The sequence below is a fragment of the Nelusetta ayraudi genome, unplaced genomic scaffold (genome assembly GCF_046127955.1).
Source record: "Nelusetta ayraudi isolate G7.1 ecotype Tasmania unplaced genomic scaffold, CSIRO-AGI_Nayr_v1 ptg000012l, whole genome shotgun sequence".
NCBI lineage: Eukaryota > Metazoa > Chordata > Actinopteri > Tetraodontiformes > Monacanthidae > Nelusetta > Nelusetta ayraudi.
The window spans coordinates 213,282-234,654 of NW_027466062.1; the positions used below are offsets into that span (position 1 = coordinate 213,282).

General features: G+C 51.1%; 1 protein-coding gene across 4 annotated transcripts in view; it reads right to left on the reverse strand.

The window, feature by feature from the left end:
• The window catches only part of nav1a (neuron navigator 1a), a 68,960-nt gene that overhangs the window by 41,893 nt on the left and 5,694 nt on the right, over positions 1-21,373 (reverse strand). For 3 of the 4 annotated variants that reach the window (XM_076022535.1, XM_076022534.1, XM_076022533.1), the window contains exons 1-4: positions 18,101-18,242; positions 16,965-17,765; positions 4,545-4,647; positions 2,819-3,178 (exon numbers count right to left, since the gene is read on the reverse strand). In XM_076022535.1, coding sequence (XP_075878650.1) covers positions 2,819-3,178; positions 4,545-4,647; positions 16,965-17,760 — 1,259 coding nt within the window. In that variant the 5' untranslated portion in view covers positions 17,761-17,765; positions 18,101-18,242. Of the gene's footprint in view, positions 1-2,818; positions 3,179-4,544; positions 4,648-16,964; positions 17,766-18,100; positions 18,243-21,373 lie in introns of those variants that run through there. The other variant, XM_076022536.1, reaches the window with a different exon arrangement.

The following is a 21,373-nucleotide window of genomic DNA, read 5'->3' on the forward strand; positions in this document are numbered from 1 at the left end:
CCTCCGTGCCGTCCCCCTCTCCAACCGCTCCCCGTCGAGAGGCACGTTTACGAGGGAAAGTGTTGGGGGGGTACGCGGGGGAGGAGAGGCGTCTGCCTCCAGATGTGAGAGGTACTCATCGGACAGAAGCAGAGGCCCCTGGCCCTCAGAGAGGGACAGGAAGTGGATAAAAGAGGTCCTGACTCAGTGTGCGCGTGGAGTCTGGGTCAGCCGGGTCGTCACGGTAAATCTGACTTTACATGCGAATGTGAGTGAGTCACGTCTGTAACATGTAACTCCGATGAGTCGGAGTCGGAGTCGGAGATGAGTCAGACGTTGCTCACTCAAGTATGTTCACTGTTAAAAATGTCAAGAATGCGGCCAGAACAAAGCGATATGGGGCAAACAAAGAACATGTGTGTGTGTGTGTGTGTGTGTGTGTGATGAATGATTCATGCAGGGAAATCCTGTGCATTATATATGCTGGGATGAGATACAGTAGTGTACTATAACCTCTGTATGAGAGGGGCAGCGCGTCCATGCATTATGGATGAAGGTGTGAAATAAGTGATGAGGTCAGGGAAGTAACATCAGCAACAAGGCAGTGGCCAGCTGAAAAAAAATGTGTGAAAAGAAGCGCGAGCACGCCCCCTGGTGGACTGAATCAGCAAAATGGTCCGCAAAGTGAAAAAGGCCATAGTTCCATCTTTAAAAAGGCCTTGCATCGTTGGTTCTCAAAGGTTAGAATGGTTTTGTTGTTTTGTTGTTTTTAAAGCTTTTTATTCTGTAAACTACAAAGTGCTGTGATTTGAGTTATAAAAACACAATTGTCATTCTGTGCTGGAAATGTGAGACAAGTCATATAATTATAATGACACAAACAAACATGCGCGTGCGCACAGTGCTCTATGTGGCCGTCGTGTTGGGACACCTTTAACCACAAGACAGCTGTGGTCATTCTTTTGCAGCGGATTTGAATGAATTCGTTGTGTGTTTGTTTGTGTGTTTGTCTATCAGTGTGAAAGCCAAAGCTGTTCACCCTGATTGGCAGTGACGATGAAGTCACAGGATGACGCCCTGTCTCAATGGCGCAGACTCAGGGAGCGAAAAAAAAAAACCAAGGTGAACACAAACAGCCGCTGACAGCGTGCTGGGCATGATGACCTTCATTAACAAAAACTCAAAATCTCATTATTTCCATTTTTTTTCTTGGCCCTCGTCAGGTTGAAAGGTGCCATTATTTTAAGGCTTTTTTATTTTCCATCCTGTAATCCAACAGAGTTTTGTCGAATGAATGAACTCAAAACACTGCAGGTCTAAAACGGCACACTTAGCCCTCCGTTGTTGAGAGTTGTCAGTGAAAATTGTTTCTTGCACATTTCCTCCACGTGTTTGTCTTGTGACATCACAAAGGGCTGATTTCTCAAACTGCAAAAAGAAATGGGAACGCCCCTGACTTCTGCCAAGACCATTGACAGGGCACAGAAACACGCTGCTGTCCGAAAAACAAAACAACGCACATTGTGTAATGGTGATTTCCTTATTTCCACAATAATTATGTACAAGTCTCATGGTAATGTTCATCAGTTTGCACTGCTCCTCAGCCTCATGGTCCTCAGAGTGCCCTCAAGCTGACTCTTGACCTGCCTCACCTACAGACCGTAACCTGCTTGCCCATGTCCTTCTATGGCCGACAACTGAGCAACAGGAACAGATGCTTAGAACACAAAACAATGATAGAAAAGGGTGCACTGGTTTTCTACCGTGTGCTCCCATTCCTACAGACTTCCCTTTGAGACTCTCCAATAAATGGCGGCCAACCAGAGTTTGACCGTTCAGTGACGACTTCATTTCCGCCACAACAATGGGTGCATCGTATGGGAGGAGTCTGCAGCCTGGTATGGACGTCTAACACAGAAGCAGAGATGGGAGCAATGCTCCACAGACACTCAGCATCTGGGTAACAACCTTTGCACAACACAACAACAACACAACAACAACAACAACTACGAACCAGAACGCTGCAACAGATCACATTCTGAATCCTTTGAGCCAAGAAATCCGTGAATTTCCTCACTCTGACCTTGACCGCAAACCCGAACGAGTCGCCAACCGGGCGAGGGGTCGGCCGCGTGTGAGCCTGCTGGCAAATGCAGCCCTGAGCCTGACAGGAGGAGGACGAGCTCTGCGAGGGGCCTCGGCGCTCGTGACATCACTCCCAGACTGTTGCCGCTGCTGCTGTCTGACTGTGGCAGCTGGAGCGGGACGACGGCGCAGCTGCCAGCGGTCCAGACAGACACGGCCAGAGAGAGGGAGGAGGGGGGGAGATAATGATGCAGTGCAGAGACGAGGCTGATGGAGGCTTTGTTGCACTGATAAACAGCCACCCGGAGGCCCAGCTGGCTGCAGCTGTGGGCAGGTGGCAGGATTCACCTCACGAACCACGTCCAGCCCATAATAAGACTGAGAAGGTCCCACTTCTGCGGCTCTCTACTGCTGGCGAGAACAATCTGGGTTCTATATTTCAACCGGGACAGATTGCATTTATGTTTTTTGTGTAACCAGACGAGGAATTCTATTGCAACTTTGTCAGCAGCAGTGCAGCGTGAATTGAACGAGGATTCTATCACGTAACTGGGCACTGAGTGTCCAAAGACTTCTGTCAGCTTGACAAACAGCAGATAAACAAATATTGCATCAAAGCACGAAGCCACTGGACGGAGAGCTCAGTATACAGCACATACTGGAGGTATGGATCAGATTTATTCAGGCTCGCATGTGGCCGTTAAAAAAGAAAGAAAGAAAGAGAGGAAGAAAGAAAGAAAGAGGGATCCCTCACCCATTCCCCAGGTCGTCGATGTCGTCGTCGTCATCATCATCATCTTCATCATCCTCGTTGTCATCGTCGTCCTCGTCCATCGCCTTCCCTCTCAGCTCGCCGCTGCCCAGGTGACCTCCCTTGAGGAGGGACAGATCCGAGTCGTCCAGCGCCTCCATGAGGTGGATCCGGGAGGAGCGCTTGACGTGGAGGGGCTCCTCCGAGCGGGCGCTGCCCGTGGACGGAGCCTCGCCGGCCTGCAGGCGGGGGCTGGCTTGGCCCTGGCGCCAGGACAGCGGGGATGAGCGGCTGGACAGGCTGGACACGGAGAAGGTGGCGGCGACCTCGTCGCTGTCGTAGCACGCGGTGCCGTCAGCGCAGCTGCGGCGCAACCAGAGAGACGTGCGGTGAGGGTTCTGTTGCAGTAATTGATTGAGTGATTGATTTACATTTTTATTTCATTCATTGACTTAAAACAAAACAATCAAACACAAACATTCCCAAATCACTGAATGAAAGGAGCAGAAAGAAGAAGAATCCTGTGCTATCTGTCCCTTCGCCCAAAGAAATACATTCATAATAATAACAACAATGATAACAGTAATAATACATTAAAATAGCTGTCCTCCAAAGCTGACAGTCACATTCAACTTGAGGTACAATTCCAATATTGAAGCTGCTCAGTGACAGGAAGGAACGTTCTGCCCCAACCAGCGTCCTCACGCCTTCTTCGATCCATTATGATAATGTTCAAAGACTTTTTTGACGAGGTTGTTACGGTTAAAAGCTTTGCTCAAAGCATCAGTTTGTTGATCTTCTCACTGGCTGTCTTCAAAATTGCACTTTGAGCAGCTTCATGTTTGTTTGGGCGTCACTCGCGTTGCAATTTGATGCCACTTCCTGTTCTAATGCTGCGCAGCGCAGCTCTGATCATTGTCAGGGGAAGAGCACCACGTACTGGAGCCTGTCATGACGTTTTCTCCGCGATGCTATCTGGTGTTTCCTCCGACGCTAAGTACAAAACAGCCGCGTGTCTAAAAATCATCTCCGTTCAAAAACAATCCATGGGGACGTTTGTGCAGCAAGTGCTCACAATTCATCGGGCCGGTTGCCATCTTGTCAGAATGAACCTTTACAGACTTTCTTTCTGGTTGTGCGCGAAAACACGAGTAATAAAATTAAAAAGCAAACCGTCACATAATCTGTCTGTTTTTAAAATGTATTCGTATCTCACTCAGTCAACGCTCACACGTCGCAGGGAGTGATAAATCCTTCTTCCACCGAGGGAAGGCCACGCAGCCACATGTGTCTTCCAGGGAAAACGGGGAAGGTTGCAGCTGGGAGAAATCTGCTGATTTCACACCCGCAAAGTACACGGAGCTCTCAGCACGATGCCGCTCAGAGCTGAGAGCGGGACAGACGGAGTCGTCAGAGTCGGCGAAGCCAAGAGGAAAACGGAGGTGGAGATGAGAGGGGCAGAGCTTGAGTCGCTAGCATGCGCACAGACGGGGTTCGGCTTTGACGTCAGCTTTGTGCTAATCCTCCTGCTGGGTTCTGAGTTGACAAAACAAGGGAAAGACGAGGGGGCGAAACACGACGGCGATGCTGGTGCGGATGTGAGAGGCCGCTCGCCTCAACTGCTCCTCCTGGTGTTCACTTTGGTGTTTATTGCACTATGTTGTGTGTGTGTGTGTGTGTGTGTGTGTGTGTGTGTGTGTGTGAGACAGAGATAGAGAGAAATAGAGACCTGTGGCTCAGCTGCACCCCCCGCAGGCTGGTCATGGTTTCCTCCAGGTTCTGCCGAAGGTCCAAAACATTTTGCACGGTCCTTTTCCTCTGGGACTCCGGGTCTGCCGAATCAAAAAACACAGACACGTTATCGATATTTGAGACATCGCGGCCGATGAATTCAGAGATCATTGTGAGTAACCACCGTCAACATTTCTGCGACAAGAATGTGGGTTCTGAGTCTGAACCCGGACGGGTTGTATTTGTGTTGCGCAATTGTATGGATACAATGAGATGGTGAATCTTACACCAACTTTGAACACACACACACACACACACACACACACACACACACACACACACACACACACAGATAAGGTGACTTGATGGGTTGATGTTTGACATACAGTAGACAGTAAATATTGTATCAAAGCATTAGGCCACAGACAGAAGAGCTCAGCATAAACGTTGGAGATATGGATTGGATTCATCCAGTCTCGCATTAGCTTTAACGCACACAGCAGGACCATCAATACTCCCTGAACACATCACATGACCTTGACCTTTGGACTCTGCTCAACTCTCTGACGTGTATTAAAGTGTGATAGTAAAAATCATATATATATATATGTGGGGGGGGCAATCTGTTAACCCCTGAGGTTCCATTGAGTCAATAGGCCATAACATCTGGCCAGCTGACACCCAACCGGGCCAAATCAATTGATTGAGCTCAATGACGACTCTGGAAGAAGGGAATACGAAGACATGAGAGGATAAACCCTCCGATAAGAAGACAGCCCTGGATTTTGTGGATTGTTTCTACCCATTTTTCTCACAATGGATCATTTTAACAATTTTATTACCCTTTTAATTCAACGTCATGGTTCACACAGGAAAGTGAGAGAAACATTAATGACCTAACAAAGCAAAATAACACGACCCAAACTGAACTAACTGGACCTGCGCTCAATTGTGGATTGACTGAAAATGTTTCCAAATCAAATGAAATCCTGTAATGGCTGCGTGAGTGGAAGCCGCCTGCAGAGTCATTATCTTCTCACATTTCGAACAGCAGCAACAACAACAACAACAACAACAACAACTACCACCAGACACATTGTCCGCATTCTGAGGAACAATAACGCCAGTCAGTCAGTGGCTTCCTGGCTCAGAGCAACTCAGCCCCATGCGCCCCAGTCCGAGAGGCTCCAGCTGGCTAACGAGGGGGTGGAGGAGGAGCCGACGCTGTGACCACTGAGTCAGGAGTTGCCGGCCGGAACAACAGCTGCCTGCCAAACACAGCGCTAACGTCCACGTAAGCGAGGAGGGGGGCCAGCGGGGGGACCAGCGGGGGGGCCAGCAGGGGGGCCAGCGGAGGGGGGCCAGCGGGGGGCTCGAGTCATGAAGCCCAATTGATTTCTCCTGAAGAAGAAAAGTGGCGACGGTCACGCCGACAATTAATTGGCTCGCTGTCGGGGGGGGGGGGGGGGGGGGGGGGGGGCACTCATCGGACAGATGATGGAGCCGCTGTGATCAGTGCTCCACACACGCACTTTTTATGCGTCGCGCTGGTGAACAAAAGACGGGCACAAAGATAGAAACACCGGGAGTTTGGCACATGAAAGGCAGCCAGGGACTCGTCACGTTTTGTGTCGTCACGTCAAGCAAAAGGTTTGGCTGAAACAAAGGCAGAGTCGACGCACACACACGCATGCACGCACACACACACACACACACACACACACACACACACACACACACACACACACACACACACACACACAGCTTTAATTGGACGATTTTAATCACTCCAAACGTGAGCTTTGTTTAACACTGGCGTCAAATTGATTCGATACGGTCTGTGCGACTGTGTGTGTGTGTGTGTGTGTGTGCGTGTGTGTGTGTGTGTGTCTGGGAGGGAGTTCCTGTCCTGCCTGTGCCCTGGCCCTGGTGGTCCCAGCTGGCGGTGGAAGAAGGCGGGGGCTGAGGGTGGTGGGGCTGTTAGGAGAATTAGCGATGCAAATATCCCCGTCAGCCTCGGCGGCTCCCCAGGGCTGCAGATGAATCACGCTGATCTGGTTCAGACCCAGCGTGCGGAGCTGCTGGTGTGAATGCGGAGGGGCGGGAGGCTCCGCTGCCTCCTTCACGAGGAGACACCCGAGCTCTGAAGAGACCAGGAGGGAAGAGCTGAAGGGATCCATCGGTAATGAGTGGCACCGGCTCTTTAAGCGACGCTCCGGAAGTCAGACTGGGAGTGATTTTTGGAAGCGCGCACGTCTGTTGCTGGTGCACGACGAGCCCTGAATCCTAATGCTCTGTTCTGCACGTTCTCCTTTGAAGGGAGAGGGGAAGAGAAATACAAGCGTGTGTTTGCTGAAATCTACGGCGGTGAAGAGAGGAGGGATTTGTTCCGCTGTGCCCAGGGTCATGTGACGTTTCTGTCACTTAAGGAGCTAAAAAGCATTGCTTTTCCCCATGATGAAAAAAAAAAAAAAAAAAAACAATCCTGCAGATTTGTATTTTTAGCTCCGTACTGTCATCGAGGTCCCGTTTTTTTTTTTCTTTTTTCAACAAACCAAAACGAAGAATTTCTTTGTTGTGCAGTCGGGACCACGTACACTTTGGCCAACTGTGCGCAATCTTTGTTTTCAGAGGTCTGGCTGAAACAAGAAATGAAATAACAGTTGGTCAACCTCAGGGCAGTGTTGCGTTGCGCAGAAAATGGTTGAATAACACTGGAGACACTAATACAGTGAAAATGCGGCGGCAGCAGAGAATGTCTATTATGTCAATTATGCGTTTTTCTATTTTTCTCTTCCAAATTTAAAAATAGGATGGCGCCATTTCTTCCAAACATGTGGACGGTCCAACAAAACATCACTTTTAACGGGAAGCATGAACTGATATTCTGAATTATTGTGTAAATATGCTGTTTCCGGGAGACGTGTAGAGTTTGTTTTTTTTTTTTTCAGTGCAACCACCAGTGTGAGGATGCTCCACCGGAGACCGAGATTAAAAGTTGGTAAATATATAATATGGGGACCTTTATAAAAACAGAACCTGCACATGGAACATATACAGTATTGCTTTAATATCTCCATGTTCTTCTGTAGCGCCTACTCCCGAGTGGAACAACACAATCCAAAGTCCACACATGACTTCTAGGGCAAACAAGTCGTCTTCCTGCAGTGATCTTTAGACAAACATGAGCATGTGGCTCAGGGAGAAACAGATATATGAGGCTGCGGCTTCGCAAAGCTAGAAGACTGTGCGGACAGTCGGTTCGGATGCTCTCATTCCAATGTGGATTTCTTCGGACACAGTGGCGGAAACGTGACCGTGCTGACCAGCGTATTCTTTTGCAGCTCGACCCAAAAAGTGAAGGATCCACTATTGCAGTGCGGAGGCGGGGCTGCTGTGATTCAAGCGTCGTAGGGAAAACATTCCTCTAATGCTAACGGTTCCATACGGAGCGTATTTGTCGTGACTGGCCTGCTTGCGCTTCTGCACAGACGGCGTGCGTGACTCCTGTTTCTGGAATATGAATGAAGATTTTGAGTAATGGCTCCAGTTTCTATTCTTTCCTCCTCCCCCTCCCCCCGAGGACTTCATTTGTCCCCGTCTGGTTCGTGCCTGTGTGTGTGTGTGTGTGTGTGTGTGTGTGTGTGTGTGTGTGCACGCGCGTTAGTGTCACCGCCCAGGCAGCAGCACTGATCATATGATAGATGTGCACCGTGTAGCATCACCGCTCTCGTATTACAAACACACACACACACACACACACACACACACACACACACACACACACACACACACACACACACACACACACACACACACACACACACACACACACACACACCAAAGTGGTTGTTTGCCTACTTCGGAGACAATGATTACAGCATTCCGGACCAGTTACATACAGCAATCACACAAACAGGATGCTAGTAAAAATCGTTGTGGGTTGTTTTTCATTGTTTATCTTGTGGATCATCATCTTTCAAAGGATGTTTGTACTGTGTGTGCTAAGTGAGACGCACACCTGCTGCTGCTGCTTCTGCTGCTGCTGCTGCTGCTGCTGCTGCTGCTGCTGCTGCTGCTGCGTCATCTTGTTCGTGTCTGGTTTTGGCGAAACGATCTCTCCAGATACTTTGAGATCCGTAAGGTCCTCTCGTCCCCTCGCCCTATTGGCTGAGCACCGCGGTCCCTCTTCTGACCTCCGGCACTTTGCAGCAAAACAGGAAGCATTACAACACGCAGCCGTTCCCGCACATCTGGAAACGGCAGAGACACGCACGCACGCACGAGTGTGTCCACGCTGCCTGCTGCACGTGCGCACACGCTCAAACGCACACCTAACTGGAAACACGCAAGCGATCGTGGTTGGTTCGCCTCCACCAGGATGCTGCGACAGGATATTAAAACCCGTGGAGATCCTATCGGCTACGGAACACGAATGGCCCACGAGCCAATCGGAGCGCACGCATCGCCCATCGTCTGCACGCGCTGAACATCTGCTGAGGCGGCGTCTCCTCGAGCAACGACTGGCGTGACAAGTTCTCCTGTGAGTGTGTGAACATCGGAGACACAAAGTAAGCAAGTAATCGGAAGGCCGCTCCGGGAATCAATTTAAAATGAGTCACTTCTGTGGGAGAATGAGTGCGAGCAGGCAGGCAGACAGACAGACAGACGGACGGGCAGACAAGACAGACAGACAGACAGGCAGGCAGGCAGACAGACAGACAGACAGAATGAACTCTGAACGTGAAACTCAAGCTGCAAACATCTCTCATCCTCTCAGGTCACAGGATCAGGCTTTGGACACGGAGCCAAACACAAACACACACACACACACACACACACACACACACACACACACACACACACACACACACACACACACACACACACACATAAACACGGCGCAGCTCCTTAACCGCAGCCCTTATCTGCTTAAGAGTCGCGGCCGATCTGCTCAGAGGGCGAAGACCAAGCGGCTTTGAGGGACTTAAGACATTTACTTTCTCTTAATAGAAGGTGGAGACCTTAGACGGCACAAGGTCACCTGACCTCCCGCTAGTGGTTGGAGAGTTGCTGAGTCAGGAGAGGCCAGAATCCACGACATCAGAGCAGCAACACAGACCCGGCGGCTGCGAATGTCGAGTCAGAACAAAAATTGGCCGGTTTTAAAATGTCTCAATAAACGACGCGCTTCAAGCGCTTAGCAGGATCTCCGAGGCCCCCCCCCCCCCCCGAGTCTGCATGAGTCTGTATCTGAATCCATCCAAGTACTGAGTCAGCCACAAACACACAAACACTTGGACGCACTCGCACTCACACACACACACACACACACACACACACACACACACACACACACACACACACACACACACACACACACACACACACAAAGCAAACAGAACGGAGGCGAGTGGGACCAAAATGTGCTGCGAGTTCTGTGTATTCTTGTACAAGAGACCCGTTTCCTGTGTGTTTTTTTTCTCAGTCTACTTGCGGCCAGCTGTAGCTCTGCTCCCACATGTCAAACAGACCTTCTGCACACCAGCACTGCTAATAACAACTGTGAGCTTGGAGTAATGACAGCAGGTCAGCTGGCTTTAGGACAGGGACAGTGTGAAACGCTGCCTGGATCAGCTTTGTTTTGGATTTTTAATGCTAAAATGATCGTTTTCTCATTATATGAATGTGAAGAAGCTTGCAATGTCAATAAAAGTTATATTTTCTAAAAAAAAAAATATCCAAGGATTATTCTTATTTCTTGCTGATGCAGACTGTCTTCAAATTATTTCCTCAGCATGTACCAACGATATTACGCAACCTGCACTGAGACGGTGTATTTACGGTTGGTTACTGCGGCAATGTGGCCACAGAACAACCGGTGGGGGTTCGAGGAGTGGGGGGGAGGGGGGTGCTCTCATTCTTCCCCTCAACCCCTCCCGCCTGGTTTTGGCCTCGCGGCCGCGGCGCTGCTGCCAGAATGTGCCGAAGCTCGGCGCTGGAAGCGAAGCCGAGCCGTCGATCTCCAGACAGACCCTCAGGGAGACAACACGGACAGACTCGCAATTACAAGGCAGTGAGAAACCAAAAAAAAAACCCGAGTGCAGTGGTTCGAGCTGTGACACCGACCCGAAGCCTCTTCATGACCAACAGCCACTGTTTGGGGTTGCGTCACTTTTATCAGTCTATCGATCTCTGGGGAGGTCACATGTTTGTTGCGTGTGATCAACACAACACGGGCTCCGGCGGCGGCGCTGCAGCCACATGCTAACAGCCGTTATCGTCAATGATTAACAATAGATACTTTCAGCGGAGAGCAAACGCAAACGGAGCAGAAATAGACAAATACAAAGCGTCCTTTATCGCAAGTGGCCCACTTTGCTGCTGCCTTCAACCCCCCCCCGCCCCCGTCTGTCACATGCACAAGTATTAAATATATCACATCGGAATGAGGAGTCTTACGAGTAGGCTGGGCCACATCTTGCCAGATAAACAAGGTTCCTCAGGAAATATATACCTCTCGCGATATGTGAAACTCTGTTGACGAGGATTACTTTGAAGGGTTTATGGTCTGCATTGCCATTTAGTGAAAGCTTTTAGTGTATGGTCCACACTGGCCTGAACACCTGAGCAGGAGGTTTTTTAAAAACTATCTGATGACCACCTGATAGTTTTATGTGTATTTGTGTGTTGACCGATAACTTCAACCAGGCGGGATGAAATCTTTTAAAACTTCAAAACAAAACTTGCTCCTGTTTTCATTGACAATCGGCAGTGTGCGTGTGTGCGTGCGTGTTTTAAGAGCCGATGAGACAAAAGAGAGAGCAGAGTAATACGATTTAGGCGGCGGACGGCAGGAAGCAGACAGCACTAATGCAATGGCTCCTGCTGCATTAAGTCGGCAGCGAATGGCCACAAAGCGCCGTGCACATTGTACACATTGTAAACAAAGTCAACGCACGTCCACACACCGCTGAGGAGAATGCGTCTGTGCGTCCTTCCACTCCAGGAGAGCTCCCCAGGTGACAGACTGGGACGACGTCCTCGGTCCTCCCCCCTTTGCGACACTCGCAGCGGAAATATCAACCGCCTGCTGCCCTGTTGTCAGTCTGCTGACAGGACGCTGCTACACGTCAACTCATATCAAAGCCCAGAGACAGGCAGAGGAGAAGAAGTGAGGGAGGAGGAGGAGGAGGAGGAGAGAGAAAGAGATAAATGCCTTGTCGCTATGATTATTTTTATTTCATTTTCCACGGAGGTGGAACTCTGAGTGCAAATTTACAGGCCAGAGCATCATTTTGTCACTGCGTCCATCGTTGCCTTCACACATTCAACACCCAAAATGCTTGGCAGTCAGTCGAGGCCTCAGCTGACTGGTCCAGGCGTGCAGCCAGTAACAGGCCTGGGTGGACCGTCAGCCCCGCCCACACTAACGACTGGCCCGCCATTCCAGGTTTGAGATAAAAAGAAGTGCGACATTTTTAGAAAATGAATTTTAAAAAAATCATTAGAAAAAAAACGGGCTAATATAAACCAATATATGGTTGACTTCTCCAAAGGGTTTGAGATGAACGGACAAAACAAGTGGAAGTAAACTGGCACATAACTGGGCTTTTGCTAAGCCCCGCCCCTTCCATAGTCGCTGTCCAAAACCTTAAGGTCGGTTGCTCCAGTTCTGACAATTAGCTCGCTGATTTTCTGGGTTATGTGGGTTCACTTTGACAATGGAAAAAAAATTACTCTACTTAAATTTTTCAGCACTTTCAAAAATAGCCCTTCCAATTTTACACTGCTCCACCCAAAAAAAAAAAAATGCAATTTCCTCCTCTGCCACTGCTCTGCTGCGGTTGGACGTAACGCCGTCTCCTCACGGGGGAGAGGCCACCAGATGCTGCTGACCACACCTGCATCATATTAGAGACTCAGCAGCTTCCACTGCAACGTCAAACGTCGACCCCCATCGCAGCTTCAGAATGATGAATACGTTGGGAGGAAATACTGACAACAACAAATATCAGCGGGTGAATGAGGCGCACATTCATCACAAGCTGGTGAGTGTGTGCCAGCGTCGGACATGAAAAGCTGCAGCTGCTTTGTTGTTATTTCCTGAAGTGCTGTCAAGTTCTCTTGAACAGGATAGAGTGTGAGTGTGTGTATGAGTGTGTGTGTGTGTGTGTGTGTGTGTGTGTGTGTGTGTGTGTGTGTGTTCTCCCTCTTTTGGCCCAGCCGCTTTCTCCGCAGGGTTTATTGTGCAACAGACAGCTGACGAGGGCGGAAACGTCGAAGCGCACACGCTGAACGCACCCACGCAGACGCTACAGTGATTCTCTAAAACAACAAGCGGCTGAGTGGACGAGCCACTGCTTTATGAGCACTGGTGTGTCACTGCGCTGCATCTATTTGTGCTGTGGTGAGCCATCGCGGCCAGGAGGTGACACGGTGCCCCCCAATGAAAAGCCAGCCAGTAAAAAAAACAAAAAACCAAAATCACCAATCTAACCTAAATTTATTTCTTCTATTTGCTTCTTCCTAATGTGAAATTCCCTCCCCAGAACCTAAATAATCTCCCGCCAAACAGATGTCCTTAAGCTTTAATCTGTCATTCATTTGGGTCTTGGTGGCTGCCTGCCTTTTTCAGGGGTGATAGATTTGTGATTAGTGGAATGGAAGGCGAATCTCTTCATTATCTTTATGCGAGGCCTAATCCGGATGCTTGCTTAGTGTCTTGGGGATGGGATCCTCTTTAAATAAAGCCCACCCCATCCTGGGAAAGACCACTACTTTAGAGGAGCTAGCCCACTCACGTCGGACCCTGCGCCCGCCAGCAGCTCCACGTACGCTCCGTATTTTTCGCTCATGTTTGGCTGTGGATTCAGCTTCCGTCGAAAATGTAGAATAAAAACACATCTGTTTTCTCTTCTTTTTTCGGGGTTTGTGATTTACAAAAGAATAGTTGGAGCAGTCATTAGCCTGCACAAGGCGTTGCCTTTTGACCAGCGCCACACGTGCGTCACCACAGCAGACAGGTAGTAATACCACAATTATCATTACTTGAACTAAAACAAAGTCAAACGAAGCAGCTCTTGACTTTGCTCGCCCTCATTTCGCCTATAAACAGAGAGAACAGGATAAGTTTCAGTACCACAGTGTCTCACTGGAGCCTGTCATTGTGGCTGCTGGATGGGACCTGGAGGAGGCGTTTCAGGGCCACACACACGCCTGCGGCCCAACACTTGGGGTGAACCTGCCGCGCTCCTACTTCTCCTTCTGCTAGCCTAGACTAGCCTTGGCGCTTTTGTTGCTCACAAGCTAATGTGGTGACACCCCCTGGGATTACCGCTGTTGCCCTAAAAGTCAATTTAATGCCCAAATCCAGTTAACAAAATGCTCTTTAATCAACGAGTGCTCAAGCATGCGCGTGCGATTAAAGAGAAACAGATTGCGAATGAAAACAAATCCTCAATTAGCCAAACAAGGCAAGAAGGGGTGATACTGCATCATGGCAGTGAGGGGAAGAGTATTGTTATAGAATCTCTGGTCGGACATCCGTCAGCGACTCTGCTGGGAGCTAATCTGAACCGGACAGCGTCACAGCGTCACAGCGCGACACATCCACTCCCTGCGGCTAGCGGCTAACAACTAGCGGCTAGCAGCTAACACACGGCCTTCACGACAATAGGCTCCGGCCAGATCAATTTGCCAGAACACATTGCCGTAATACAGTGAAATGATGAAATGATCATATGATGAGGGGGCAGGTGGGGCCGTGTGGTGGGGAGGGGGGCGGTGGGATCCACTGAACATCCATAATCTATCTTCCTGTGACAAGTGCACGCGGAGCAGAAAGCAATTAGCCGCGCCTCCCAACGGAAATGGGAGGAGTGGATACGATAAAAGATTAGCCCGGAGCCTGGGGCTAGAGGCCAAGATACAATTAACCTTTACCTGACATGCACGCACACACACAGCCGCCGTGTAAATATGCGAGCGTGCAGTCGCATAAACTGTCGTTTGATATGTGCGAAGAATCTGCAGCAGAAAGTGATAGTGTTTGTTTGCCGGGGGTTGAAAAAAAAAAAAAAAAAAAAAAAAAATCCGGGTCAGCGCCTGTCATCACCAGCGATGGGTTCATTTATTTCCTCTTGGAGCTGCTTCCTCCTGCCCACCTGCTGGGCCTGGCAGAGGTGGGGGCAGCAAGAACGCAGCACGGACTGACAGAAGGAACAAGGTCACACACAACGACACACGCGCGCACGCACACACACAGTATGCACAGTACACGTACACACAGTGGGCTGCAGGGGCAAGGTCGCACGCACTGCTGTGATCTGAGGTGAAGGAGGCAGCTGCTGCTGAGGACAGGAAGAGGAAACGAGAAGGAGGGAGGATGGAGGATGGAGACGGAGGCGAGGGAGTTTGAGGACGGACGGAAGTGGACTCTGGTCCGGCCGGACCTGATGATCCACTACCCTGTCACCACTGGCAGTGGGGGGCAACAAGGGGCAGATGAAGTCAATAGATGGAGCGCAAAAAAAAAAAATATATATATATACATACACATTATTACTATATCATATATATATATATATATATATATATATATATATATATATATATATATATACATATATATGTATATATATATATATATATATATATATATATATATATATAAATATATATATATATATATATATATATATATATATGTATATATATACACATACATATATTATTTTAAAAAAATATATGTGCATTTGAAAGCTGTATATACAAATGTTTTCTAGTCTCTCTCTGAAAACTCCCCAGAATTTCAACTTCCGTTGTGTTGATCTGCAAAGGGTTTTTTTTGTGATAACTAATCCAGGGTGAATCATTGGAGTGCAGGATGAAGAACAATGGGCTCAACACTGGACCCTGCGAACCGGTTACCTGCTGGTGCCGCCAGCCCCTCAGACTCTCCCATCCTCCCCCTTCCCCCTGCACATGTTGCCCGCGGTAACGGCGTGCAAAGGGAGGGTGTGTGTGTGTGTGTGTGTGTGTGTGGGTGGGTGGGGGGGTTGAGGTGGTGCTGGATGGTGACCATCTGTCAGCGCCAGCCCAGAGATCAATGGAGCTGGAGGAGAGGGGGGAGGGGGAGGGGGAGAGGGAGGGGGAGATGCTGGGGGGGCAAGGCTAAATATGAACCCCGGTGTGACCGGAGCACGACTCAATATGCAGCCCTTTTATTTATTGTCCACACACACACACACACACACACACACACACACACACACACACACACACACACACACCTAGCCAACCACGCTCACACACCTCTTATTAACGAATGGCTGATTTTTTGGCGGTGTGAGCCAAGACATGCTGAGGCTGCAGTTAGCAACAAGGAAAACACACCTCACACACACAACCACCACACACATTCCTCCCCCCCCCCTCTCCCAGTCACTCGGGCAGCGTTGGGAGGCGGATGGGCTGAGAATGGAGCAGAGAGCAGGGCGGAGGGGACGTCCGCGGTGGAAGTGGCTCACTGTGGCAGTGGGTCAGAACAGCAGAATCAGGGAGTTGGGGCTCGGGGGGGAACACTCTCACACTGAACACATCAACACACCTGCGAGCGGCGGCAGATCAGCCCCCCCCCGACCCCCGGGAGCTGCTTCGCTTCGGCCGACTCCACACGAGCGGCGTCTGCACGCGTCAAGGCGTGAGCGTCTCTACGGAAACATCGTAAATCAGTCGACGCTCTCCAGGCTCGAAATGTTCCACCGCCCGCCTGCCGGCGAGGCGTCAACACAAACTGTGGTGAGGCGAGGACGCCTGCACGGAGCGACGCTGTGTGACTGCTGCAATGAGAACCGGACTCATTTAGAATTCACTCTTGATGCCCGAGCTGCGTGACGGAGCGGGGGGGTGGAGGGGGGATGGGGGTGGAGGGCGGGATTAGGGGTGGGGGGGGGGGTAATGTTTACGAGGGATGCACCAACACCACTACCCGCGAGTACCTGCATTTCAGCCCTCGCAGGTGCAGACACTGAGTGCTTCATCGGGCCACTGCAGAGAATGGAACCACTTGGACCTTTGTCCACAGATGTTCTGTTGAACAACATTCCTCAGCATGCTTTTCTACAACATGGGGTGACTCGCCCCACTTCCACTGCAGTACAAACACAAATGGTACTGGTATCGGCACATATTTTACAAGTTGGAGTAGAGCACTCGACCCTGGTATCAGTACCACTACCAGCAACGGCATCCCTAATGTTTAGGGTCAGGGGAGGGGAGGGAGGCCGGCGCCTCCGTCTCCCAGTCGCTCCCTGGCTGCCGTCCCATCGACGTTAGCTGGTGCACGTGTCACACTTTGCGGTAAAAAAAAAAAAAACAGGAAAAAAAACACCCCCAGAGCGAGCCAGCGACTCACCGAGCATCTGGCTGAAGAGCAGCTGCTCCAGGTCTCCCAGCACCGTCACCACCAGCTGGGGGTCAACCTTCAGGAAGCTCTTGTCCTCCTCCTCCTCTCCCTCTCTTGGCGTCGCCGCTCGACCCTTCTCTCCGACTTTCTTGCCGTCGCTCCCGGAGGTTCCAGCTCCGGCAGGGTCGGGTTTGGTGGCCGGTGGGTCGGGGGGCTCTGTGCCGGGGGTCCGGCCCACCTCGGCGGCCTTGCTGAGGGGCTTGACCTCGGCGTAGGGACCCCGGGACTTCCCAGGACCGGGGATCCGACTGGGTTTGCCCGAGTTCGACGTCACGTTTGACGGGGAGCAGAAGGACTTGGGCTTCCCCTGGAAGAGAGACTGTTCTGACTTGGAGAGGGTCCGACAGAGCGTCGCTTTTCCGGTCTGACCCATCCTGTTCTGTCCCGGGGTGTTGGTGCCGGGCCGGCCGGCATCGTCGCTCCAGCGCGGGGTCGACTGGTAGAGGTGCAGCTTCTTCTCGGCGTCCGTGAGCACCGACAAGTTGCTGAGAGACCTCTGCTTGCGGAGCCCGGACGGACTGGGGACGGGGACGGGGACGGGAACGGGGACGGACCCGGCTGGCGGCCGGTAGACCCGGAGCTCCGAGGACCCCCCCGAGGAGCGTGGCGGCCCCCCGGGCAGAGCCAAGGTTCTGGCCGGGGACTTCCTGGAGGCCATGTCCTGGCCGGGGGCGGCCGCGGACCTGAGTTCCAGCTCCCTGGGCTTTGCTGTCATGCTAATGTTAGCCACATTAGCCTCCAACATCCCTCCTGCAGTGGGGGGGGGGCAGAGCAACAGAGCAGAGCATCAGTCACACACTGTGAAACACACACACACAAGCACACACACACACACACACACACACACACAAAACCCAAGAAGCAATAAAACAGAAACACAAAGAGGGTAAAATGGGCAACAAAAAACCAACAGCAAAAAAAAAAAAAAAAACTCCAGCCGTCCACGCCGAGCCAGACTCCCCGCTGAAGGAGAGACTGTGGCTTCACCCCCCCACCGTTCCCCCCGTCCCCCCCGTCCCCCACCACCTCTGCTGAATTATGACGCGTGACCTCGGAGGGAGGATGAGAGTCGCTGTGTCTCTTACGGCAGCTCGTCCATGGATCTGAGGAGTCTGAACCCGACGCTGCTCCGTCACGTCCCGGATCCTCCTGCTCCTCCTGCTCCTCCTGCTCCTCCTGCTCGCCAGGCAAGCAGCAGCCGACTGACAGGAGGCTGCGGAGGCAGCGGCAGCAGCAGAAACCCCCCTCCCCCTCCTCCTCCTCCTCCTCTTCTTCCTCTTCCCCTCCTCCCCTCTACGTCTCTCGCACTCACTGGCTCGCTCGCTCCCCCCCTCCGCTCTGCTTCCTTGTTGTCTCTTCGCCTCTCTCTCCCCTCCCACCGGCTGAATCACCTCTCTCTCTCTCTCCCTCTCTCGCCCGCTCACCCTCTCTCTCTCGCTCTCTCTCTCGCTATGCCGCACACCAGTGAAAACTAGGAACAACATCAGTGGGCGGGGCTAACACAGCCTCTCCACCATAGATCCAATCACTCATAATCATATTAAAAAGCCTCCATTCATCCATTCACATTCAGATTTCTTTTTCTCACGTGTGGCCATCACACTTGAGGGTGGGGGTGCGGGGCCAGGGGGGTGCGGGGCCAGGGGGGTGCGGGGGCACCCCCCCCCCCACCCATGATTAAGCCCATTCAAATTATCAGGAGGGGAAGACGGAACCATGACAGCACGATTAGCTTCACAGAGGAAAACAGGAAACGCATTAAGCATTAAGAATAACACACAGAGATAAAACCAGGCAGGTCAGTCAGTCAGTCAGTCAGTCAGTCTGTTAATCAGTCAGTCAGTCAGTCAGTCAGTGTGGCTGGGGAGCATCCAAACAAACCTCCCACCCACACACTATTACCTTTATTACCTCTATAGGTCCTCCCTTCCTTTCAAGTTACCCCCAACCCCCAACCCCCCCCCCCCCCCCAACTCCTCCCTCCCTCCCCCCCACCCCCACCGCCCTCCGCCTCCAGTTAATAAAGACGCCAACCCAAGACAACCATTAAAAACACCTCAGACGCTGAGAAACAGGAATGTGTATGTTTTCAAGATTGAGTGCCTATATTTTGCCTCTGCTACAGGGCCATGAATATTCCCCCGTGCGCGCATGCGTGGGTGCACGCGCGAGTCTGTCTCTGTGAGTGTGTCACATCGATGAGACAGGCGCAGAGGAGCCGCGTCTCCCGTCCAGGGCGACACTGGCACGTTTGGCGACGTCATCTCATCGCTCGCGATCAGCGAGGCTCCCGCTGGTGACCGAGAGTTCTCTCCGCTCCGCTGCTGCAGCTCTTTCCAACTTCCGAAAGGGCGACGTCGGAATACTCAGGTTGACCGGCTCGCAGGGGAACATAAACAAGACGCGGAGCGGAGACGCAAGTCACGTTTCCGTTGCCTCCATTAGAGGCTCGAGAAAAGCGATGACGGCGCAGAAAACAGAGCTTAAGAGGCCTCATTAACAATCAATGCGGCCGCCGTGTGTATTAATGCTACAGGGCCTCCGTAGCCTAACGGACGCAGTGTTTACCCTCTGGCTGTGGTTACCGTTAGAGCACTGCACTCAACCTTCCAGGATGCAAAAACAGCAAAACAGCCTGCAGCTGATGTTGATGTTATCAGGCTTCCAAAACTGTCAGCGGTGCTGCTCAAACAAGCCGGCCGTTGGGCCGCCGCTCGTTTTTCCATCTCATTTGCATAAATTGCAGCCAACGCTTGAAGCCGGTTGCACAAACAAGCCAAGTCCTGTTTTTGGCAACACTCGCACTCACAACACACCAGTTGTTTAAAGGTCCAGTGTGCAAAACTTTTAAGGAAGTTCACTGACAGGATGGCAAGATGGCAGCTAACTAGGACCAAGAGCAGTATTGCTCTGTGTATATTCGTATATATATGAGAATGTTCCAAGGGTAGGAAAACCAAATTAATGTCATTGTACGGCAAGTATACACTTTCATTTACGTACATGGGTATGTTGAGTTTTTAGCAAAAGAAAAATCATACATTTTACACACTGGACTTTTAAAAACAGTTTCTTTGTTGTTGTTTTTTTTTTTTTTTACATCAAAATGTCATGGAACAGAACTCCCAAACAGTAGCAACCCCCAACCCACACCAAAAAAATACCTGTGGGGTTGAGGGCCGGCGAGCACAGGAGCTCAGTGATAGAGAAAAAAAACACGCATACGTGGGTTGTTTTATAGTGCAAAGGTCAAAGTCATTAAGAAGGAGTCGCCAATAAAAGGCCAATAATGCAGCTGCTCGGCCACGCTGAGGTCGGAGCTGCGGGGTGACAGCTATGGGGGCTGCGGAGGGCCAGTGGTGGTGGTGGTGTGTGTGTGTGTGGGGGGCGGGGGGGTGTAATTTATTAGCTCTGAGTCGACTCTTAAAACCTGGACGACGAGCGACGACGGCTCCTCCGACACCGGCGGCGGCGCACAAAGCGGCGCTGTGCGGTGCCGAGGGACACATTCGGTCAAATACAGCCACTCGCTTGTCCCCCAGGAGTGAGAGTGAGGGGGTCGGGGGCTTCATCCAGCTAGACCCCCCCCCCCCACCCATCGTTTTAATATATGGCCGATGTAAACACATCGGTGCAGCCTGACGCCGTCTCTTCCACTCTGGGTCTGTGCAAACACGGCGGCCGCTTGACCCAGCAGGGAAACCTGGCAGCACATCAGAGTCCTGTCTCAAGTCTGTCAAGGCCCCTGTGAGTGTGTGAGTGTGTGAGTGTGTGTGTGGGGGGGGTTGACCACCGTGAATGGATTTATGGGAAATTTCCCCCAAATGGCAGCGATGGGGTTCCACATGCACATAGAGGCTGTGTCTCAATTCAGGGTCTGCATCCTTCAGAAGGGAGCGTCCTCCGTCGGAAGGCGGGTCCTCCGAAGGACGCGGCCGAGAAGGACAAACCAAAACCCCGCCTCCCTGGTAACCACATGGAACGGTCTAGCCTTCGGCGTATTTCCTGGTTGCAGGTCGCCGCCATTCCCTCCTGCTGGCCAACCCCGGAAGTGACGTTTTTATAGCATCAAGATAACCACTGGTTCACCATCCAACCATGGCGTTGGATGTTCAAATAAGTAAAAACCCTGCGTTAAAAACTGAATATTTGATGTGAAATTTCAATACTTAAATTTATAGGTTGTGTCTTTGCCAGTAGATGGCGCTAATTTCAGCTGACTTCTTCCCATGATGCTTTGCAGCAGCACGCAAAGCATCCTGCTATACAGAAGGACGTGAAGGATAGTAGCGGTGCATCCTTCGAATCGGCTAAAAGCAGGGTGCATTTCAAGGACACATTTGGAGCGTCCTTTGAAT